At 48.0% G+C, this 19,298-nt stretch overlaps 1 protein-coding gene across 1 annotated transcript; it reads right to left on the reverse strand.

The window, feature by feature from the left end:
* Positions 1-44: 44 nt before the first annotated feature.
* F11R (F11 receptor) lies at positions 45-18,962 on the reverse strand. Its single transcript, XM_023214270.3, has 10 exons — positions 18,624-18,962; positions 4,323-4,391; positions 4,045-4,152; positions 3,656-3,802; positions 3,172-3,374; positions 2,901-3,003; positions 2,665-2,772; positions 2,417-2,429; positions 2,062-2,110; positions 45-1,925 (listed from the first exon to the last, which is right to left on the reverse strand). The coding sequence occupies exons 1-10, from the start codon at positions 18,685-18,687 to the stop codon at positions 1,890-1,892; spliced, it is 900 nt and encodes a 299-aa protein (XP_023070038.1). The 5' UTR covers positions 18,688-18,962; the 3' UTR covers positions 45-1,889.
* Positions 18,963-19,298: the final 336 nt, after the last annotated feature.

Raw genomic sequence — 19,298 nt, forward strand, 5'->3', positions numbered from 1 at the left:
AAAGTGGCACTCAGTATATCCTCCACAGAAAGAAAGAAGCAAAATCAAGCCAAGAGGACCCTTTATTTGTCCTCTTGCTAAGTTAATAGACTGGTGGGATGGTGGTAGATGCAGAAACAAAAATGTAAGGGCAAAGGGTCCAAATGGGGAGGAGGAAAGCAATGACAGCCAGGCCTGTCCTGCTCATTCGCGTTTATTCACATGCAAACCACCCATGATCTGGTCTTCAAATTTCTTCTGAACTCCACCCCACTAAATATAGCAGCAGTTACTACTTTAAACAACTACTAAAGCACTTGTTCTCCAAATGACCTGAGAAATCCCCCCCGCCTCAGCTCTGGGACAGTAGTTCCTACAGCCATAGGGAGGTCTGTTAATGCACCTGGCTGGACAGGAGGTACAAGAGTATGTACTTTCTCCTCTCACTTGGTGGAACAGGCCAAGGAGATCCCCCAAGTACAGCATCAGCTTCACCCTGAGTACCTTCCTCTAGCAAAGGAAGGCCTGGCCACAAGAGGGCTCTGGAATGAGGGCCTGAAATTCAGAAGCTCTGCCTTGAGATAAGAACCCGGAAGGGGCAGGACCAGGCACTGGGAACCAGCCCCAGGTTGCTGGGAAGCAAGGCTTTGAGGCATTTTCCTGTTGTACAAAGGAGCCCAGGAACCCTCAAAGACTTTTTCCCCTACTTACTTCCCACAAAAAAGAGCCTTGACAAACCAAGGTTTTTATTTCCAGCAACATCCAGCTGATACAAACACATAGAAATACAATCTCACCAAAGAGCTAAGAAGCCCTCTAACACACGCCCAATTTCAGCATACAGCTAAGACCACACAACACACACACAGGCTCAACAAAGAGCTAAGACCACTACACACATCTCCACAGCACCACGAGCACATCTCAAAAGGGTCTGTCCAGTAGTTCCAGCCAAGGGAAGGGTGATGGCCTGAGCCACCAGCTCCAGCTTTCTTCTTTTCTATTCTTTCTTTCCTTTTTTTTTTTTTTTTTTTTGAGATGGAGTTTCACTTTTGTTACCAGGCTCCTGAGCAGCTGGGATTACAGGCATGTACCACCATGCCTGGCTCATTTTGTATTTTTAGTAGGGTTTCTCCATGTTGGTCAGGCTGATCTTGAACTCCTGACCTCAGGTGATCCACCTGCCTCGGCCTCTGGGATTACAGGCGTGAGCCACCACACCCAGCCTCCAGTTTTCTTTTCTTTAGAGCAGTGGTTTTAAATATTTTTCACTTCTGAAAATGTACTATACTCTCCACAACAAGAGCTCCCATTTTCCACAGACACAGTCAATGTCAGTCGGCTTGTATTCCAGAGGAGGACAGGGCAGAGGGACTTCCCATGGGAAGACAGAACAGAGTGGGCCCCAGAGATGGAAGGACCCCAGTGTCATCACCAAACAACCATTTCAGCTGCTCTAGCCTCTAATCCCTACTCTAGAACAGCTGGCCCCGGTCCTCAGTACACAAGGAAAGAGCCCAGAACCAAGCTCAAGATCCCTATTTAAAGATCCCTACTGGCCAGGTGGGCAGTTGAGTGCAGATTCCTGGGAACCCCACCATTTTTGCTGTCTGTTTAGAAGGGAAGTCAATGGCATACCCAGGATTCCTACCTGATCCCTCATAGAAATGGGGAATAAAAACTTTAAACAAGTTCCAGGCCACTCAGCAGTGGTAGGAAAGGAAGGGAGAGAATGAAGGAGGAAGGGGCACAGAGTTGACATTATTAAAAACACATCCTAAGAAGTAGGGGGCCGTGTGGGGTGTAGAAGACAAATAAGGCATCCTGTGAAACGACAGACATCAGGGGCCAGAGTCCAGTAGCACCTGAGTAAGGCAAGTGCAGATGACAGGCGGTGAGCCCGACTAGGCTCACACCAAGAATGACGAGGTCTGTTTGAATTCCCCCTGCAGAAATAAAACATCGGGTCAACTCTCAGTAGTCTTCTTTAGCTGATAATCCCCAAAACACATAAACATGGGCTAGAAATCTCCTCACTCCAGCCCCAGGTAGCCCACCCCTGCCCAGGGCAGGCATACTCACTTCACTTCGAGCACTAGGCTGGCTGTAAATCACCTTCTTACTCGAAGTCCTGTGAACAAGCCAGAAGACAGAGACACTCAGCCACCTAGGTGCTTATTACCTCTCCTTGCCAACTTTAAAGGCCAGAACCGAGAATGCTACAGAAGCACAGAGTGCGCAGCAGAAAGGCATGGGTGGGGGGAAACAGAACAGGCCCAGGGCCAAGGCCACAGAGAAAAGGGCTGGATATCCAGACGCCTTCCCTCCAAACTGGTTGCTTCTGCCTTCAACCCATTCCCCGGGGCCCACTTCAGCTTCAAACGGCATGCATCCATGCTCTCAAACTTGGAGAACCCCAGGACAGCACCTCACTCACCCTTTCTTTGTTCCTGAAAGAGAAGAAATGGGATCATGAGTGTCAGCAGGACAGAAGACAGCATGGCTTGGGAAGATGGAGGGGCAGGCCCCCAGCTCTTGGTGTGTGTTAGATGGGTGATCAGTGTTCCCCAGGGGACAACACCCACACACATGAGCACAGTATCAGGGTCAGTACTCAGATGACACCCATGCCAGGCCCTGGGATGGGGGCAGTACAAAGGAGAGCCTCTGGGGGCAGATGCTTACTGTCAAAGTGGCCTCGGCTATAGGCAAACCAGATGCCAAAAATCAAGATTCCCAGGAGAACCAGGGTTACAAGGACAGCTGCCACGATGACCCCCACATTCCGCTCCACTGTGAGACACAAGTGAGAAGTCAAGCACCAGGATACTCACTCACGGTACCGACAGGATCGCCAATGGCAGGATGAAAAGCAGACGCCGATCCCCACCCCAGGTCTGGGCTCAAGCCCTAACTCTCACCAGCTTCCATGCGCACAGCATTTGATGTCATGGGTGTCCCATACCCATTCCGTGCCTCACAGCTATATTCTCCAGTATCAGAGGCTGACAGGGGATCAAAGACCTGAGGGAGGAAAACAAATTGGCTTCCTGCTTGAAGAAGCAAAATAGCCATTTTTTAATGTCTCCTGACCCCAATCCCAAGTTCACTCTGCTGCCTGTTCTTCCTCCCACTTTTTGGGGTTCTATAACTGCATGCCCCACACATCTTTCACCACCACCCCATCCATACCAGCTCTCCTGTTGTGGGATTCAGGACATAGGAAGAGTTGCTGAAGGCACGGGTGCTCTTGGGATTCGTAGGCATCACAATCCCGTCTTTGAACCAGGTGTATTCAGAAGGTGGGGAACCATCTTTTTCTGAGCATGTCAGCACTGCCCGGTTCCCAATGGTGGCAGAGGAGGGGATGCTAACTGTAGGCTTGGATGGAGGCACTGTGGAAGAGAAAGACAGAAGGTGCTGAGTACAGGGTGGGGGCTGCTTGAGTCTAAGTAACCAACTAGAATGGTACCCCCATCTACTCGGCTCAAGCCTCCCACCCTCACCATGCCCCTGGTTGCCACCTAACCAGGGCTTATGGCCTCTCTGGCAGCTCCAGGACTCTGAATAGTCCCACCTGTGGGCATTCTCACCATCAAAGAGCTCCAAAGCTCAGCAGAGCCTGCTATGGGAAGTAACTAACTCCAGGCCCACCCAGAAGATGTGTGGCACATACCAAGCACGATGAGCTTGACCTTGACCTCCCCATAGTTGTTGCCGCCTTCCTCAGAGACCATACAAGTATATGTCCCGGTGTCTTCACGTGTCACGGACTTGAAGGTGATACCACTTGGCAAGAAGGTCACTCGGTCCTCATAGGAAGCTACCACAAGAAGAGACAAGGGCAAGGACAGAGTGAACTGGAGAGCTAAGGGAAGCTGATGAAGGGGGCATCCAAGGTAGGCAAGTGCTCTCCTCTTCCCCCAGAAAGGGGAATGGGAAGGCCATGAGGACTTGAGCCCCAGGGTGTGCCCTGGGATAAGGGCACAAAGCCTGGATCGTAGAATCCAGGCATGATAACCCCTCCACAACCTAGGCAAGCCGGAAGGAGGAGAAGCAACTCACCTGTGATCTTGTTATTATAGCAAACGAGTTTGGTGGTGTCTCCTTGGTCAAACTTCCACTCCACACGGGGAGAAGAAAAGCCCGAGTAGGCACAGGACAACTTCACAGCTGCAGACAGGGTCAAAATGAGCCGGAGGAGGAAGCAGCAGCAAATACATGAGATGGGGAACAGCCCTAAACTGCAGGCTGGGCTGGGTGCTCTCTAGGTCCCCAGGCGGCCGGCAACTACTCACCCTCACACCCTCCAGAGCCACCCTCCACGGCCCCTCCCAACTCACGATTATTCTCAGGAATTCTGACTTCAGGTTCAGAGGAGTGCACTGTAACACTGCCCAATGCCAGGGAGCCTGAGGAGAAAGAGGTGGGCCCCGTCAGGAGTAAGCAGAGAAATGCCAGGAAGAGGGAGGCACAGACCCAGCAGACGGGGCTTCTCCACTCACAGACCCTAAGCGGAAGGGATTCCAGACTTATGCTCCTCCTGACTCTCACACTTTGTCACCATGATTCTAAATGTCTTCTTTAAGTGCTTTTTGCTACAATTGCAGGCTAATACTTCTTTTATCAATGGAAATTTCTCAAATGCAGCTTCTTTTGCTTCTAATTTTTCTCCCTGTGACTCCCAATAATCTAATTAGATTTCTACTAGTCCAAGGGCAGCTTCCAGAATGACATTTCACCGTTCAGAGAAAGCTTCTCAACAAATGATTGCAGCCATTTGTCAAGACAATGATAGAAGGAAGCCAGCAGGGCTGGAGGCAAGGGATGGAAGGGAAGGGCAGAGCCATAATGAGGATAATAATAATACTCGACATTTGTGGAGCATGTGGTGCTTTTTAAAGTGTTTTCGCATACATTATGACACATTGCATCATTTGATCCTGGAAACAAGCATGACAGATCAGCAAGACGTGTATTATTATCCCGAGTTTACATGAGGAACTAAGAGTACAAGAAGTAAATGTGCCTAATGTCATACAGCTGGGGCCAGGCCCGGTGGCTCAGGCCTGTAAACCCAGCACTTTGGGAGGCCGAGGTGGGCAGGTTATGAGGTCAGGAGTTCGAGACCAGCCTGGCCAATATGGTGAAACCCCCGTCTCTACTAATAATACAAAAATTAGCCGGGCGTGGTGGCACGCCTGTAGTCCGTTACTTGGGATGCTGAGGCAGAAGAATCGCTTGAACTGGGGAGGCGGAGGTTGCAGTGAGCCGAGATCGTGCCACTGCCCTCCAGCCTGGGCAACAGAGAGACTCAATCTAAAAAAAAAAAAAAAAATCACACAACTGGTTCTGAGGTGAAGCTGGGACTAGAAGTGGGTTCAGATTCACCTCATTCGAATATTCTACTCACCAAACGGAGAAAGAAAAGGTAGTGTGTGCTGGGTGGAGGGAGGGAGGAGCAACGAGGCTAATTAAGTAATATGGGGGAGGTGCATCAGGGTTCACGGGAGGGACCCACAAAGGTCAAATTAAGAAGCAGTGACCGGCCGGGCGCGGTGGCTCAAGCCTGTAATCCCAGCACTTTGGGAGGCCCGAGACGGGTGGATCACGAGGTCAGGAGATCGAGATCATCCTGGGTAACACGGTGAAACCCCGTCTCTACTACAAATACAAAAAACTAGCCGGGTGAGGTGGCGGGCGCCTGTAGTCCCAGCTACTCGGGAGGCTGAGGCAGGAGAATGGCGTAAACCCGGGAGGCGGAGCTTGCAGTGAGCTGAGATCCGGCCACCGCACTCCAGCCCGGGCGACAGAGCAAGACTCCGTCTCAAAAAAAAAAAAAAAAGAATGCTATTTGGCTGGGTGTGGCAGCTCAAAAGCCTGTAATCCCAGCAGTTTCGGAGTCTGAGGCGAGTAGGTCATAAGGTCAGGAGTTTGAGACCAGTCTGGCCAATACGGTGAAACCCCATCTCTACTAAAAATACAAAAATTAGCAGGGCATGGTGGCGGGCACCTGTAATCCCAACTACTCGGGAGGCTGAGGCAGGAGAATCTCTTGAACCCGGGAGGCAGAGGTTGCCGTGAGCCGAGATTGCGCCGCTGCACTCCAGCCTGGGTAACACAGCCAGACTTGGTCTCAGAGAAAAAAAAAAAAAAAGGGTGGGGGCACTTCTGTTCCAAAGCTGTCTGTGAGGTCTCACCAGGACTACAGCGCAAACTTGGCCTCTCCCTCTCTCCAATCTTGCTTCCTTCCCCTCCTTTCCATGGGCGTGGATCCCAAGTGCACTCCCTAATAAATGTCTTGTATGATTATTGACATCTCAGAGTCAGCTTCCCAAGAACCCAACCTATGGGTTGGGTTATTAGCAGCATCTAATTAGACTAAAAACTAGCCTTTGAAATTAACACACATATACACACAAATCACAACATATGAATTTGATGGTTGTTCCTCCAGCACTTCTGGGTTTAGCTAAAGTTCTTTGTTGAGTCCTCTCAGATCATCACATTCACACCACATAGGTACACAAATACATTGGGCTACAGGCATATTATCCTTTTCTTCATTAATCCTCACTGCCATCACCTGGTCTGGGCTTCTGTTCTTTTGTTTCAAATACATGAACCTCCGCCTTAGTGTCCTCCACCCACCTCTGTTGCAGGATTAACTATGTCTGCCTGTGGCCTAACTGTGCCAATTCTCCCAAGGTCTACTGTGATGGCCTATCACATCATGAGTCAAGGCCAGCCTTATCACCATGCCTTTCGCATTCTCCAGAGGACACCTCAGCCATTCTGGTCCACATTCCCCTTCTTGTTCTTGAACAGGCCCCTGGAACCAGACTGCCTGCGTTCAAATCCCAGCTCTGGGCTGGGCGCAGTGGCTCACACCTGTAATCCCAGCAGTTTGGGAGGCGAAGCAGGTGGATCCTCTGAGGTTAGGAGTTCGAGACCAGTCTGGCCAACATGGCAAAAATCCATCTCTACTAAAAACATATATATATAAATTAGCCGGATGTGGTGGCACATGCCTGTAATCCCAGCTACTTGGGAGGCTGAGGCAGGAGAATCGCTTGAACCCGGGAAGCAGAGGTTGCATTAAGCTGAGATCATGCCATTGCACTCCAGCCTGAACAACAAGAAACTCAGTCTAAAGTCCAGGCGCTGTGGCTCATGCTTGTAATCCCAGCACTTTGGGAGGCCAAGGAGGGTGGATTACCTGAGGTGGGGAGTTCAAGACCAGCTTGACCAACATGGAGAAACCTCGCCTCTACAATACAAAATTAGCCAAAGACAAAAAATACAAAATTAGCCACGTGTGGTGGCACATGCCTGTAATCCCAGCTACTCAGGAGGCTGGGGCAGGAGAACTGCTTGAACCCAGGAGGCAGAGGTTGCAGTGAGCCAAGATCGCGCCATTGCACTCCAGCCTGGGCAGCAACAGAGAAACTCTGTCTCAGAAAAAACAAAACAAAAAAAATTCCCAGCTCTGTTACTTACTAGGTTATGTGACCTGGACAAGCCACTTGGCCTCTTCAAATCTGAGTTTACCCATCTGTAAAATGGGGATAATAACAGTTTCTACATCAAAGGGCTGTTTTGAGGACTAACCAAGCTAATACTGTACAAATAAAGTGCTTAGAGCAGTGTCTGAACAGGAAGCCCCAAATAAGTATTATATTTTATGATGATCATCATCTGCTCATAGGACCTTCTGTACACATACTTCTTTCTGACTTCAATGTTTTCTTCAACAAGACATATAAATAAAGCCTGAAAAGTACCTACTCCAGCCCACCAAACCACATCTCCCCTGTCATTGCAGCTGCCTTGGAAAGGCAGCCCCTTCTCTAGAACCTTCACAGATGGACCAGCAGAGCTAGGAGTTTGCTCTCACTGAATCCAATCTGTATCAGGATACTCACAGTTTCCCTGCCTATCCTCCTCATCTATATTATATTTTCCCTTGCCTCCTCACAGCCCCCCTTTTGCACTTAATCTTGGGCCCATACATACCATACTGTACACACACATACAAACGCCCTACTGATGTACATGGTAAACCAAAATAGAAGGGAATTCCATCCTTTCCATTGTCAAGTTTAATTTTCTCTAAGTTCACAACAAGAAAAGCCACAAAGTTAAAGGCATCAGTAGATTTTTGGCCTGCTCAGGTTTTGGGCCCTTGTATAGAAATTCTCCGGCCAGGCGCGGTGGCTCATGCCTATAATCCCAGCACTTTGGGGGGCCGAGGCAGGCGGATCACAAGGTCAGGAGATCGAGACCATCCTGGCTAACACAGTAAAACCCCATCTCTACTAAAAATACAAAAAATTAGCCAGGCATGGTGGCAGGCGCCTGTAGCCCCAGCTACTCGGGAAGCTGAGGCAGGAGAATGTCATGAACCTGGAAGGTGGAGCTTGCAGTGAGCCGAGATGGCACCACTGCACTTCCGACTGTGCGACAGAGCAACACCCCTCTCAAAAAAAAAAAAAAAGAAAGAAAGAAAAAAAGAAAGTCCATTCTCCATCCCACTACTGGATGAAGTGCTAGCATTTATTGAGCACATACTGTATTTGAGGCACTGTTGTAAGCATATTATATGTAGTATCATTTAATCCCTGCAACAGCCTTTAGAGTTAGGTGATTCTATTGTTATCACCCATATTTACATGGGGAAACTGAGGCCCAGAATAGTTAAGTAGCTTGGCCAAGGCCACACAGTGAGTGGTAGTGCGGATTCACACCAATGCAGTCCAACTGCAGAGGCTATACAATGCTACACTACACTATACAGCCTTCCTAAAAATGCAAATCTGACAAGTCCTTTAAGCTTTTGATGATTCTACATTGCTTATATGATAAAATCCAAATTTTTCTGCAAGCTAAGAAAGTTCCAGTAATCCCTATATTCTGCCAAACGCCCACCTCCCTCTCTCCCTGCTTGAAGTGCTGGTAGAAAGTTCCAGCACTATCTGACCTTTTGATAAGGTTATCATCTTCATCACCCACTCTACTGTTGCAATTTACCCTCTAGCCATACAAAACTACTTAAAATTCCTAGCAAAGACTGGGCTGTTTCACAATCTCTGCCTGTGCTCATGCTATTTCTGCCATGTGGAACACCCTTTTCCCCTCTTTATCTGGGCAGCAGTATTCATCCACATTATTTTCTGGAAAACAACCTCCCACATGCCCAGTACTCACCATAGCCTCACCTAAACCTCTTTCCTAGGCTTTAATTATCCCATGCAAAACACTGTCAAAGCAATTCCTACATTATAATGACATCATCTGTGTACAAGTATGTCTCCCATGGTAAACCCCAAGCGAAACGGGACCATGTGTTAATATTCTGAGTATCCCACACTTAGCATTATAAAACTGGTACCAGTTGACATTTAGTAAATGTTTTCTCAGCCTGGGCAACACAGTGAGACCCCCATCTCTACCAAAAAAAAAAAATTAACTAGCTGCCGTCACGCATGCCCACGAATACTGAGGACACTGTAGGATGTAATTCCTGGAAATTACTATGTACCTGAATAATAATAATGAAACAACCGTGGCAAATAGTATTTTCCAAAACAGCCACATCTATCTATATATTTATCTCCTCCCCCATGCTCTACCTACATTGTGACTGAGGTGGAGTCTAAGTTAAGTTTCCTCCCCATGGGCCCCGCGCGCGGTGGCTCACACCTATAATCCCAGCACTTTGGGAGGCTGATGTGGGTGGATTGCTTGAGGTCAGGAGTTTAAAACCAGCCGGGCCAACATGACAAAAATTACAAAAATTAGCCAGGCATGGCGCATACCTGAAGTCCCAGCTACTTGGGAGGCTGGAGTACCACTTGAGCCCAGGAGGTGGAGGTTGCAGTGAGCCAAGATCGTGCCACTGTACTCCAGTCTGGATGAAAGAGCAAGACTCTGTCTCAAAAGAAAATGTTTCCTCCCCATGATTCTGGCAGGGTCTTATGACTGCCAATGGCATAATGGTAGAAGTGGCATATTATTAAGGTTGGGCCTTATATGCATTTTCTCACTAAATTCTAAAAAAAATTAAATAAATAAATAAATAAATAAATAACCCTACGAGACAAGTACTATTGAAGTGCTATCGTTACCATTTCATTTTACAGATGAATAAACTGAGGCTTAGAACAGTTGACCCAGGCCAGGCACAGTGGCTCACACGTGTAATCCCAGAACTTTGAGAGTCCCAGGAGGGCAGATCACGAGGTCAGGAGTTTGAGACCAGCCTGGCCAACGTGGTGAAACCCCATCTCTACTAAAAATACAAAAATTAGCTGGGCATGGTGGCAGGCACCTGTAATCCCAGTTACTCGAGAGGCTAAGGCAGGAGAATCACTTGAAGCTGAGAGGTGGAGCTTGCAGTGAGCCAAGATTAAGCCACTCCACTCCAGCCTAGGTGACAGAGTGAGACTTCGTCTCAAAAAAAAAAAAAAAAATCCAAACCATATGGCTACAAATAGCAAGGTAGGAATCTTAACCCAACTCTGCCTGATTTTGAGGCTCTAAAACTATTATGCTATATGTAACTTTATTGGACAAGCAAGGAAATCCCATGTATCTTTCAAGATCCTGTTCAAATGTCCATTGATCTGTTATACCTTTCCTCAGTCAAAATTAATCCCACCCCAACTTCTAGGCATATAACCTAAGAAAACAATCAAAGGTAAGTTTAAAGATTTTGGCTGGGCACAGTGGCTCATGCCTATAATCCCAGCACTCTGGGAGGCTGAGGCGGACGGATCACTTGAGGTCAGGACTTTGAGACCAACCTGACCAACATGGTGAAACCCCGTCTGTACCAAAAATACAAAAATTAGCTGGGCATGGTGGCAGGCACCTGAATCCCAGCTACTTGGTAGGCTGAGGCAGGGGAATCACTTGAACCTGGAGGTGGAGGTTGCAGTGAGTTGAGATTACGCCACTGCACTCCAGCCCGGGCGACAGAGTGGGACTTCGTCTTAAAAAAAAAAAAAGATCCATGTACAAGAATAATTTAACGTTATTTAAGTTTTATTGTTTGTTTTTTTTTGGAAATGGAGTTTTGCTCTGTTGCCCAGACTGGAGTGCAGTGGTGTGATCACGGCTCACGGCAACCTCCGTCTTCCAGGTTCAAGAGATTCTCCTGCCTCAGCCTCCCAAGTAGCTGAGATTACAGGCACACACTGGGCATGGTATGCCCAGCTAATTTTTATACTTTTGATAGACACGGGGTTTTACCACATTGGCCAGTGATCCTCAAGTGATCGGCCTCAAGTAATCCGTCTGCCTCGGCCTCCCAAAGTGCTAGGATTACAGGCATGAACCGCCATGCCCAGCCGATTTAATGTTACTTAGTATAGCAAAGAAAAAAGAGAAATCTAAATGCCCAACAAAAGATGAATAAGTAAATTATGATATAGCCATACTTTAGGAATACTATAGAAAGGACCTTATTTAAAGTATATTTTGGGTCAGGCGCGATGGCTCACACCTGTAATCCTAACACTTTGGGAGGCCAAGGCAGGTGGTCAGGAGTTCAGGAGCAGCCTGGCCAAAATGGTGAAACCCCATCTCTACCAAAAATACAAAAAAATTAGCCAGGCGTGGTGGCGGGCACCTATAAGCCCAGCTACTTAGGAGGCTGAGGCAGAGAATTGCTGGAGCCCAGGAGGTGGAGGTTGCAGTGAGCCGAGATTGTGCCACTGCACTCCAACCTGGGTAACAGAGCGAGATTCCATCTCCAAAAAAAAAAAAAAAAAGTATATTTTGTAGGAAATATAGACATATATCACACATTAATTCAAAAAGACTAGAATGAAACACCAGTAGTCAGTGTTTAGCTCTAGATAATAGAATTACATGTGATTTTATTTTCTCCATAGTCCTTTGCATTTTCCTATTTTTCTACATTGAGCATGTATCACTTTTTTTAACAAAAAGAAAAAACTTATCTTTTTAAAAAGTTACTCTCTTCTCCTCTATGCTCCCAAAACATTCTGTACTTTCTTGACAGTCCCTGGCACACACTGCTCTGTACTCTACCTAGTCAATATGTGTCTGCAATTTCTTGAGTTCTGCTTGTATCCTTCCCTAGCTCCCAGCACTACACTTTGCACAGAGGAGGTGCTCCATGAACTGCACCAAAGCACTGCTGGGGTGAGAAGACGGTCACAGAAGGCAGAGGCCTCCAAACTCTTAACAGAAACCACCAACAACCATCTCTTGTACATGAAGGGTCAGGTCAGACCCATAACAGAAAAGGACCTACTTCCCTCCGCTACTTTACTAAGAAACCGTTAGTTTTTTCTAGATATCCTGCTAATTATTAGAATTTTCTGGCCAGGTGCAGTGCAGCAGCTTATGCTTACAATCCCAGCACTTTGGAAGGCCAAGGTGGGAGAATCACTTGAGCCCAGGAGTTCAAGACCAGCCTGAGCAACATAGAAAGATCCAATCTCTATGTCTCAGGGATATCAATAACAAAAAATAAAAGAAGAAATACAACATAAAAAAGAATAAAAGAAATTTTAAAAAGAGAGAGGCTCTGATCTCTATAAAAATAAAAGAAAAAAAATAATTTTCTTTGAGTTGCTTGAGTGTTGAGTTTGAATTAATTAATTTATTTATTTATTTTGAGACGGAGTTTTTGCTCTTGTCGCTCAGAGTGGAGTGCAATGGCGTGATCTTGGCTCACTGGAACCTCCACCTCCTGGGTTCAAGCAGTTCTCCTGCCTCAGCCTCCTGAGTAACTAGAATTACAGGCACCTACCACAACGCCCAGCTAATTTTTGTATTTTTGGTAGAAATGGGGTTTCACCATGTTGGCCAGGCTGGTCTGGAACTCCCGACCTCAGGTGATTCACCTGCCTCAGCCTCCCAAAGTTCTGGGATTACAGGCGTGAGCCACCACGCCTGGCCAATTTATTTATTTTGAACTTTAATTTTAGGCTCAGGGGTACATGTGCAGGTTTGTTATACAGATGAACTACATGTCATGGAGGTTTGGTGTAAAGATTATTTCATTACCCTGCTAATAAGCATAGTACCCAAAAGGTAGTTTTTCTATCCTCACCCTCCTCCCATCCTCTACAACTCAAGTAGGCCCTGGTGTTTGTTGTTCATTTAAAAAAGAAGAAGAAAGAAGAGGAGGGGGGAAAAGAGGGAAAACAGTCAGCCAGTCTCTCTGGTTTTCTCTAATAATTCATCCAAACTTCCCTCTGGGCATATGAGACTCACAAGACCCTCCAGTTGCCAGGGAGCCAGAGCCCTGCAATATGAAGGATGAGTCAGGGCTTCCTCACCCCACCAGCTATAGCATACCCAGTTTAACTTCATGTTTTCCCCCTAATCTCTAGCATAGTGCTCAGAATATAGTAAACACCAGTTTGCTGGATTAACAAGTGAATTTCACATTGCAATATAATTAGAACCTGGACCTAGAGCTGCCACCCTGGTTTTCCCCTTCCTCCCCACCACTCAGCCTGTAGAGTCTGAAGTAACTCCCATAAGAGTTGGCCTCCTCGTAAAGATCAAGAGGCTCCACTGGGCCAGGGAAGTTCCACAGCTGACAGGGCCTTTCCAGGGGTTGCAGTAGAACAGTTAAGGAATGCGTGGGCAAGAGGAAGGCTCTGTGAGACCAACAACAGGTGAGCTATGTCTAAACAGCCGTCCTTGGCTGCACTTTCAGTGATGTCAATCAGCTGGCTCAGGCCCTCTGAGGATAGCAGAAAGTGGTAATGGCAGGGTAAGACAGGAGCGCTTTCACTCCCTGGCTCCCTCCTGCCCCCTCTGCAGAATTTCCGGTTCTACCTGCTCAGCTCCCCAACCACTCCATCTTCCCAGTGCAAAGGAAGGTTGAGCCTGCCTACCCAGGCCTTACTTCAGGGGCCCAGCATCCACTTCCTGCCAGCCAGCTGCTTCCTCCTGTTCCGCCCCTACATTGTGAAACAAATGACGCAGCCGGACTTTAGACAGAAACCCTGCTTATCAGGGAGTCCAGGCAGATGAACTCTGGGTTTTCAATGCCAGGAAAACCCCAGTGTGCGTCTACTCTCACAGTATGTGTTTACTCATATTGCTTTCCACAACCCTCACACAATAGTGAAACCTCCTCCTCAATTATGTTGGATGCAAGGTCATCCAGGTCTTTCCTGAATCTCTGAAACAGAAATTGGTTTGAGTTTAGAGATCCCCAGGGTCTCTAGTGAAACCTAACAGATGTGATAAACAAGTCTCATTATTCCTATCACATAAAATGTGCATGGCATTTAAATCTATTTTTGGGTGTGGTGGAAATGTGTGTTGCCCATTTATGTGTCCATAGAACAAGTGCACATTGAACTCAGCTGACTTGGAGGGGGTGGGATGTATCCTAACAGCCAAGGCCACAATCCCTAGAAACCAATATGGCCAGGTGTGGTGACTCATACCTGTCATTCAGCATTTTGAAAGGCCGAGGCAAAAGGATCCCTTGAAGCCAAGAATTCAAGACCAGCCTGTACAACATAGTGAGACCCTGTCTATACTAAAAAAATTTTAAGTTAGCCAGGTATGGCTTACCGCTCACACTTGCCTATAGCCTCAGCTATTCAGGAGGCTAAGACTGGAGGATTGCTTGAACCCAGGAGGTCAAAGTTGCAATGAGGCCGGGCACGGTGGCTCATGACTGTAATCCCAGCACTTGTGGGAGGCCAAGGAAGGTGGATCACTTGAAGTCAGGAATTCAAGACCAGCTTGGCCAACACGGTGAAACCCTGTCTCTACTAAAAATACAAAAATTAGCCATTCCTGGTCGTGCACACTTGTAGTCCCAGCTACTCGGGAGGCTGAGGCAGGAGAATCACTTGAACCTAGGAGGCAGACCTTGCAGTTAAAAAAAAATCCCACTGAACTCCAGCCTGGACAACAGAGTGAGACTCTGTTTCAAAAAACAACAACAACAAAATGAAACCCCATGATATATATACATATAAGCAAGATGTAGAATATATGTAGTATGCCTCTTTTTGTGTCAGAAAGGGGAGAAAAAACAAGTTTTATTTATATATACTAGTATCTGTAAAATGGAACACTGAAAAGAAACATAAGAAACTATAGGGGTTCAGAGGCCGGGCGCGGTGGCTCACGCCTGTAATCCCAGCACTTTGGGAGGCCGAAGTGGGTGGATCACAAGGTCAGGAGATCCAGGCCACCCTGGCTAACACGGTGAAACCCCATCTCTACTAAAAATACAAAAAATTAGCCGGGCATGGTGGCGGGTGCCTGTAGTCCCAGCTTCTCGGGAGGCTGAGGCAGGAGAATGGCATGAACCCGGGAGGCGGAGCTTGCAGTGAGCTGAGATGCACCACTGCTCTCCAGCCTGGGTGACAGAGCTAGACTCCAGCTCAAAAAAAAGAAACTATTGGGGTTTGGGGTGAACAGGAGCAATGTGGGAATGAGATACCCCACCCCTTTGATATCATTTTAATTATAACACCGTGTCAATTAACCTCTTCTAAATAAATATTTTTTTAAAAAAATCACAGTAGCTCTATCTTGAATCAGAACTGGGCTGGAGACTTCACAAGCCATGATCACAAAGGAACTGAAGAGCAACATCGTGAGGTAAAAGTGGTTTGGAGTGGCCGGGTGCAGGGGTTCACGCCTGTAATCCCAGCACTTTGGAAGGCCTAGGCAAGAGGATCACTTGAAGTCAGGAGTTCAAGACCAGCCTGGCTAACATGGTGAAACCCCATCTCTACTAAAAATACAAAAAATTAGCCAGGCGTGGTGGTGCCTGCCTGTAGTCCCAGCTGCTGGGGAGGCTAAGGCAGGAGAACTGCTTGAATCCGGGAGGTGGAGCTTGCAGTGAGCCAAGATCATGCTACTGCACTCCAGCCTGGGTAACAGAATGAGACTCTGTCTCAAAGAAAAAAAGGGGGTCGAGAGCCAGAAGGCAAAGACTAAAGGGCACTGGAATTCCACTGCCACTCTTTTCCTAGTTTCAGGTAGAACTAGGAAGTGCCAGTCACCAGTTTCTAGTTTGGAGGGAACAATTCACTCTTGGGATTAGAAGTAGAGGAAAGGAGGAGTAACTCACCAGTCTACAGTTTTGAGGTATGCCTGCCCCTGAAAAGGCAAAGCTAGAAGGGCTTGAGTCAGAAACATCAGTAGGAAACACTGGGACTCAGAGAATGACCCAGATGCAGGGCAGCAGTTCTGCCCTGCCCACCCGGAACTCCTCAGTGGTGATACCACACTCATGACAAGGGTGGGACAAGTATTACTTCTATTTTACAGATGAAAAGACTGAGCTACTGCCTAAGATCACAAACAGGGCAGAGAGAAAGCCAAGCTAGAACGCAGGTGTGGTGGCCCGGCTCCCATTTCCATCCTCATTTGCACTAACCAAATGACTCCCCTCCCCCAACCCCATCCCAGATCTAGCCTGATTTAAAAGTTACAAGGTCAGTTCCTCCATCCCCTGGACATGTCACTTCCCAGGACCCACTGTCCTAACAGGCTAATGCGACATCATCTCAGGTTCCCTCTGCACTACTGTGGCTTGGTTCCCTGAAGACACCTCCAAGCTCAAAATGGTGCTATCAATGACCCTTCCAGTGCCAGTATATGATTATTTTAGGATTATCATAAATAGTATAGGAAATTAGAGGAAGAAAAAAGAAAGGAAGCAGTGGCAAAGGATAGGGAGGAAGCAGCTCCAGGAAACTTTTAAGCATGACAAATACTGTCACAGACAAAAACTGTTACAAATACAGTCACTCACCCAGAAGAAACTTCTGGGCTTAGGGGAAAAATACTGGCACAGTACAAAGGTTGGAAAAACCTTTAGTACCAGAACCACATAACCAAAAATTAACTATGGGTGTCACTAGCAGTTCTAAAATACAAGCAGAAGTAAAATAGGCAAGGGGTAGGGAAAAAAGGGAAAATAAAGAAAAGCGAAATCAAAGAGTAGAAAAAAAGGGAGACATGGCCAGGTGCGGTGGCTCACACCTGTAATCCCAGCACTTTGGGAGGACGAGGCAGGTGGATCACCTGAGACCAGGAGTTCAAGACCATCCCGACCAACATGGTGAAACCCCATCTCTAGTAAACACAAAAGATGAGCCAGGCGTGATGGTGCATGCCTGTAATCCCAGCTACTCCGGAGGCTGAGGCAGGAGAATTGCTTATACCTGGAAGGTGGAGGTTGCGGTGAGCCAAGATGGCGCCATCGCACTCCGGCCTGGGCAAAAAAAAAAAAAAAAAAAAAGGAGGCGGGGGAGACATGAATGAAGAAGCTAGTAGGAAAGTAAGTTTAAAGGTAAGTAAGACAGTAGATTCTGAAGCAGTATCCCAAAGAGTTCTTGTGTTATAGGGTGCCTGAGATGCTGGATCCAAAAATGGTAAAAGGAAAAGCAAGTGGAGAGGGTTTGGTTCCGTTCCCAGGTTCCACCCTTAACTCTATTGTCGACCTGGAAGTCATTTCCCCTCTTGGACCTGTCTCCTTATCAGTAAAATACAAAGAGGATGAGATATGTCTCTGGTCCAATCTCCCCCAAGGGTTTATGTTGTGATGAGGTACAAAAGAACAGTCAATTCATCTAAGGGCAGGGAATCTACATACACCAGTACTGATTGTAATCATTCATTTATTTAACACTTTCTAAAAAAGAACCTTGGGGGTGGGGGGAGACTCGTGTAGAACACATACTGACACAACTACCCACACAAGGACACGCACACTCAATAATCAGACAGATAAACACACAGTTGATGCCACAGATTGACTAACGCACAAACCAACCGACTACACGCTCAGCCCCACACAAACATATCTAGAGACAGAGGCTTGCCCTAGCAAGGGAGCCTCATTGTTCCTCAGGAAAGGGAGTTTACAAAGGAAACAAAAACTCTCATACACACCCAGTGGGAGGGCAGAGCTCTGGCTCTGATGAGAATCCAGCCAACCAACAGATACACTCTCCCCCTGGGAAGAGTCACTCAGAACAACACGTTAAGGACTCCTGAGGTAGTTATTCCAGAAAGGACCTTCGCTGGAATCTGCTGCGCTTAGAGAAATTTCAGGTTTCTATTGCATTTCCTCTTTAGACTGTGCACCCAGACATTTTCCCAGAGCAACGGCCGCAATCCAAAGATTCAGAGGATCCAGAGACTCCTTCAGCAAAAGCTAGGGAAAGAGACTTCCACCCCAGACCACCTCCATTCGATTTTCTCCGAGGACCCTTAAGGAGCCAAGGCTCCCGGTTGCGCAGCGGGGTTCGTGGATGCTGGGTGCGCGTTGGAGGGGCAGGCTGGCCCTTCCCAGGTGCGTGTGGAGCGCGCGCTGGGTAGATGAGTGTGGAAGGGTTCTTGGCCCGACGGCCCTCTCCAGTGAGGACGAGGAGTGTACCTCTGGTGTGTGCAGCGTGAGGGGTACGGTCACAACTCACCAGTGTGGGGGAGGGGAGCCAGCTACTCACCCAGCTGTGAGAGTGGTGAAACAGGGATCAGCCAGGGGTGGAAAAGAGAACTAGGAGAGCGAGGCAGGAAGGTTTCTGAGCTCCTCCCCTCGCGCGGGCTAGGGGCGTGGGGAGAGGCTTCCTCCAACCTCCGCCCCGATTCCTCCCGAAACTCCGGGAACTTACACAACAGGATCGCCAATATGAAGAGGTGCAACAGTTTCCTGTCGGCTTGCGCCTTTGTCCCCATCGCGATCAGGCTCCCGATACAACAGCCGCCGACGAGCTCCTGGGAACAGACACAGCTCCGCAGACTACAGCGCTGGGACTGAGAACCAGCAGCCAGGTGGAGCCCCGCCTGGCCCCGCCCTCCACGGCTGATTGGCCAGCTCCCTACCCCTGCGCGTTCCGATTGGAGTAAGGAACCGCCGCTCTTCAGAGCGAGTCACCTCGGCCAGGTGTTACCCTGCCGCCACTCCCTGCCTCGGCGCACTGCGCCTTTCCCCACAAGAGCTGCCTCTGATTGGCCCGGGAGAGTGTCGCGTCAGGAGACGAATTCCGCACCTTTAGCAGGTGACGGCCCCTTGATTGGTTGGTGTTCCTGAAGTAGGGACTTCCTGACTGGCTGGGTTCTCAGTTGGAGCTGGAGGGCTGAGAAGTACCTCTAAGGAGGAAGTAAGGAAGGCAGTCGTGGTGTGGGATTTACGGAGACGGGCTTGGTTTGGGGTTTTGTGTTTGTTTGAATATAAGTTGCTTGGTGCAACTGCACCTGCAGTTTGGTGCTGCAGAAACTTTGGTCCTGCCTCTTGGCAAGTGAAAACCACCTATTAATATGGGAGGGCAGGGGAGAAGACTGGGAGA

Source organism: Piliocolobus tephrosceles, chromosome 1, assembly GCF_002776525.5.
Source record: "Piliocolobus tephrosceles isolate RC106 chromosome 1, ASM277652v3, whole genome shotgun sequence".
In the NCBI taxonomy this organism is placed as follows: domain Eukaryota; kingdom Metazoa; phylum Chordata; class Mammalia; order Primates; family Cercopithecidae; genus Piliocolobus; species Piliocolobus tephrosceles.

Coding starts and splice junctions, on each gene's coding strand:
- F11R (XM_023214270.3), bottom strand. CDS start 18,687: ATGGGGACAAAGGCGCAAGCCGACAGGAAACTGTTGCACCTCTTCATA. Junction 3,375..3,655: donor GGTCAAGCTCATCGTGCTTG/GTATGTGCCACA, acceptor TCTCTTCCACAG/TGCCTCCATCCAAGCCTACA. Junction 2,773..2,900: donor TGCTGTGCGCATGGAAGCTG/GTGAGAGTTAGG, acceptor TGTGTCTCACAG/TGGAGCGGAATGTGGGGGTC.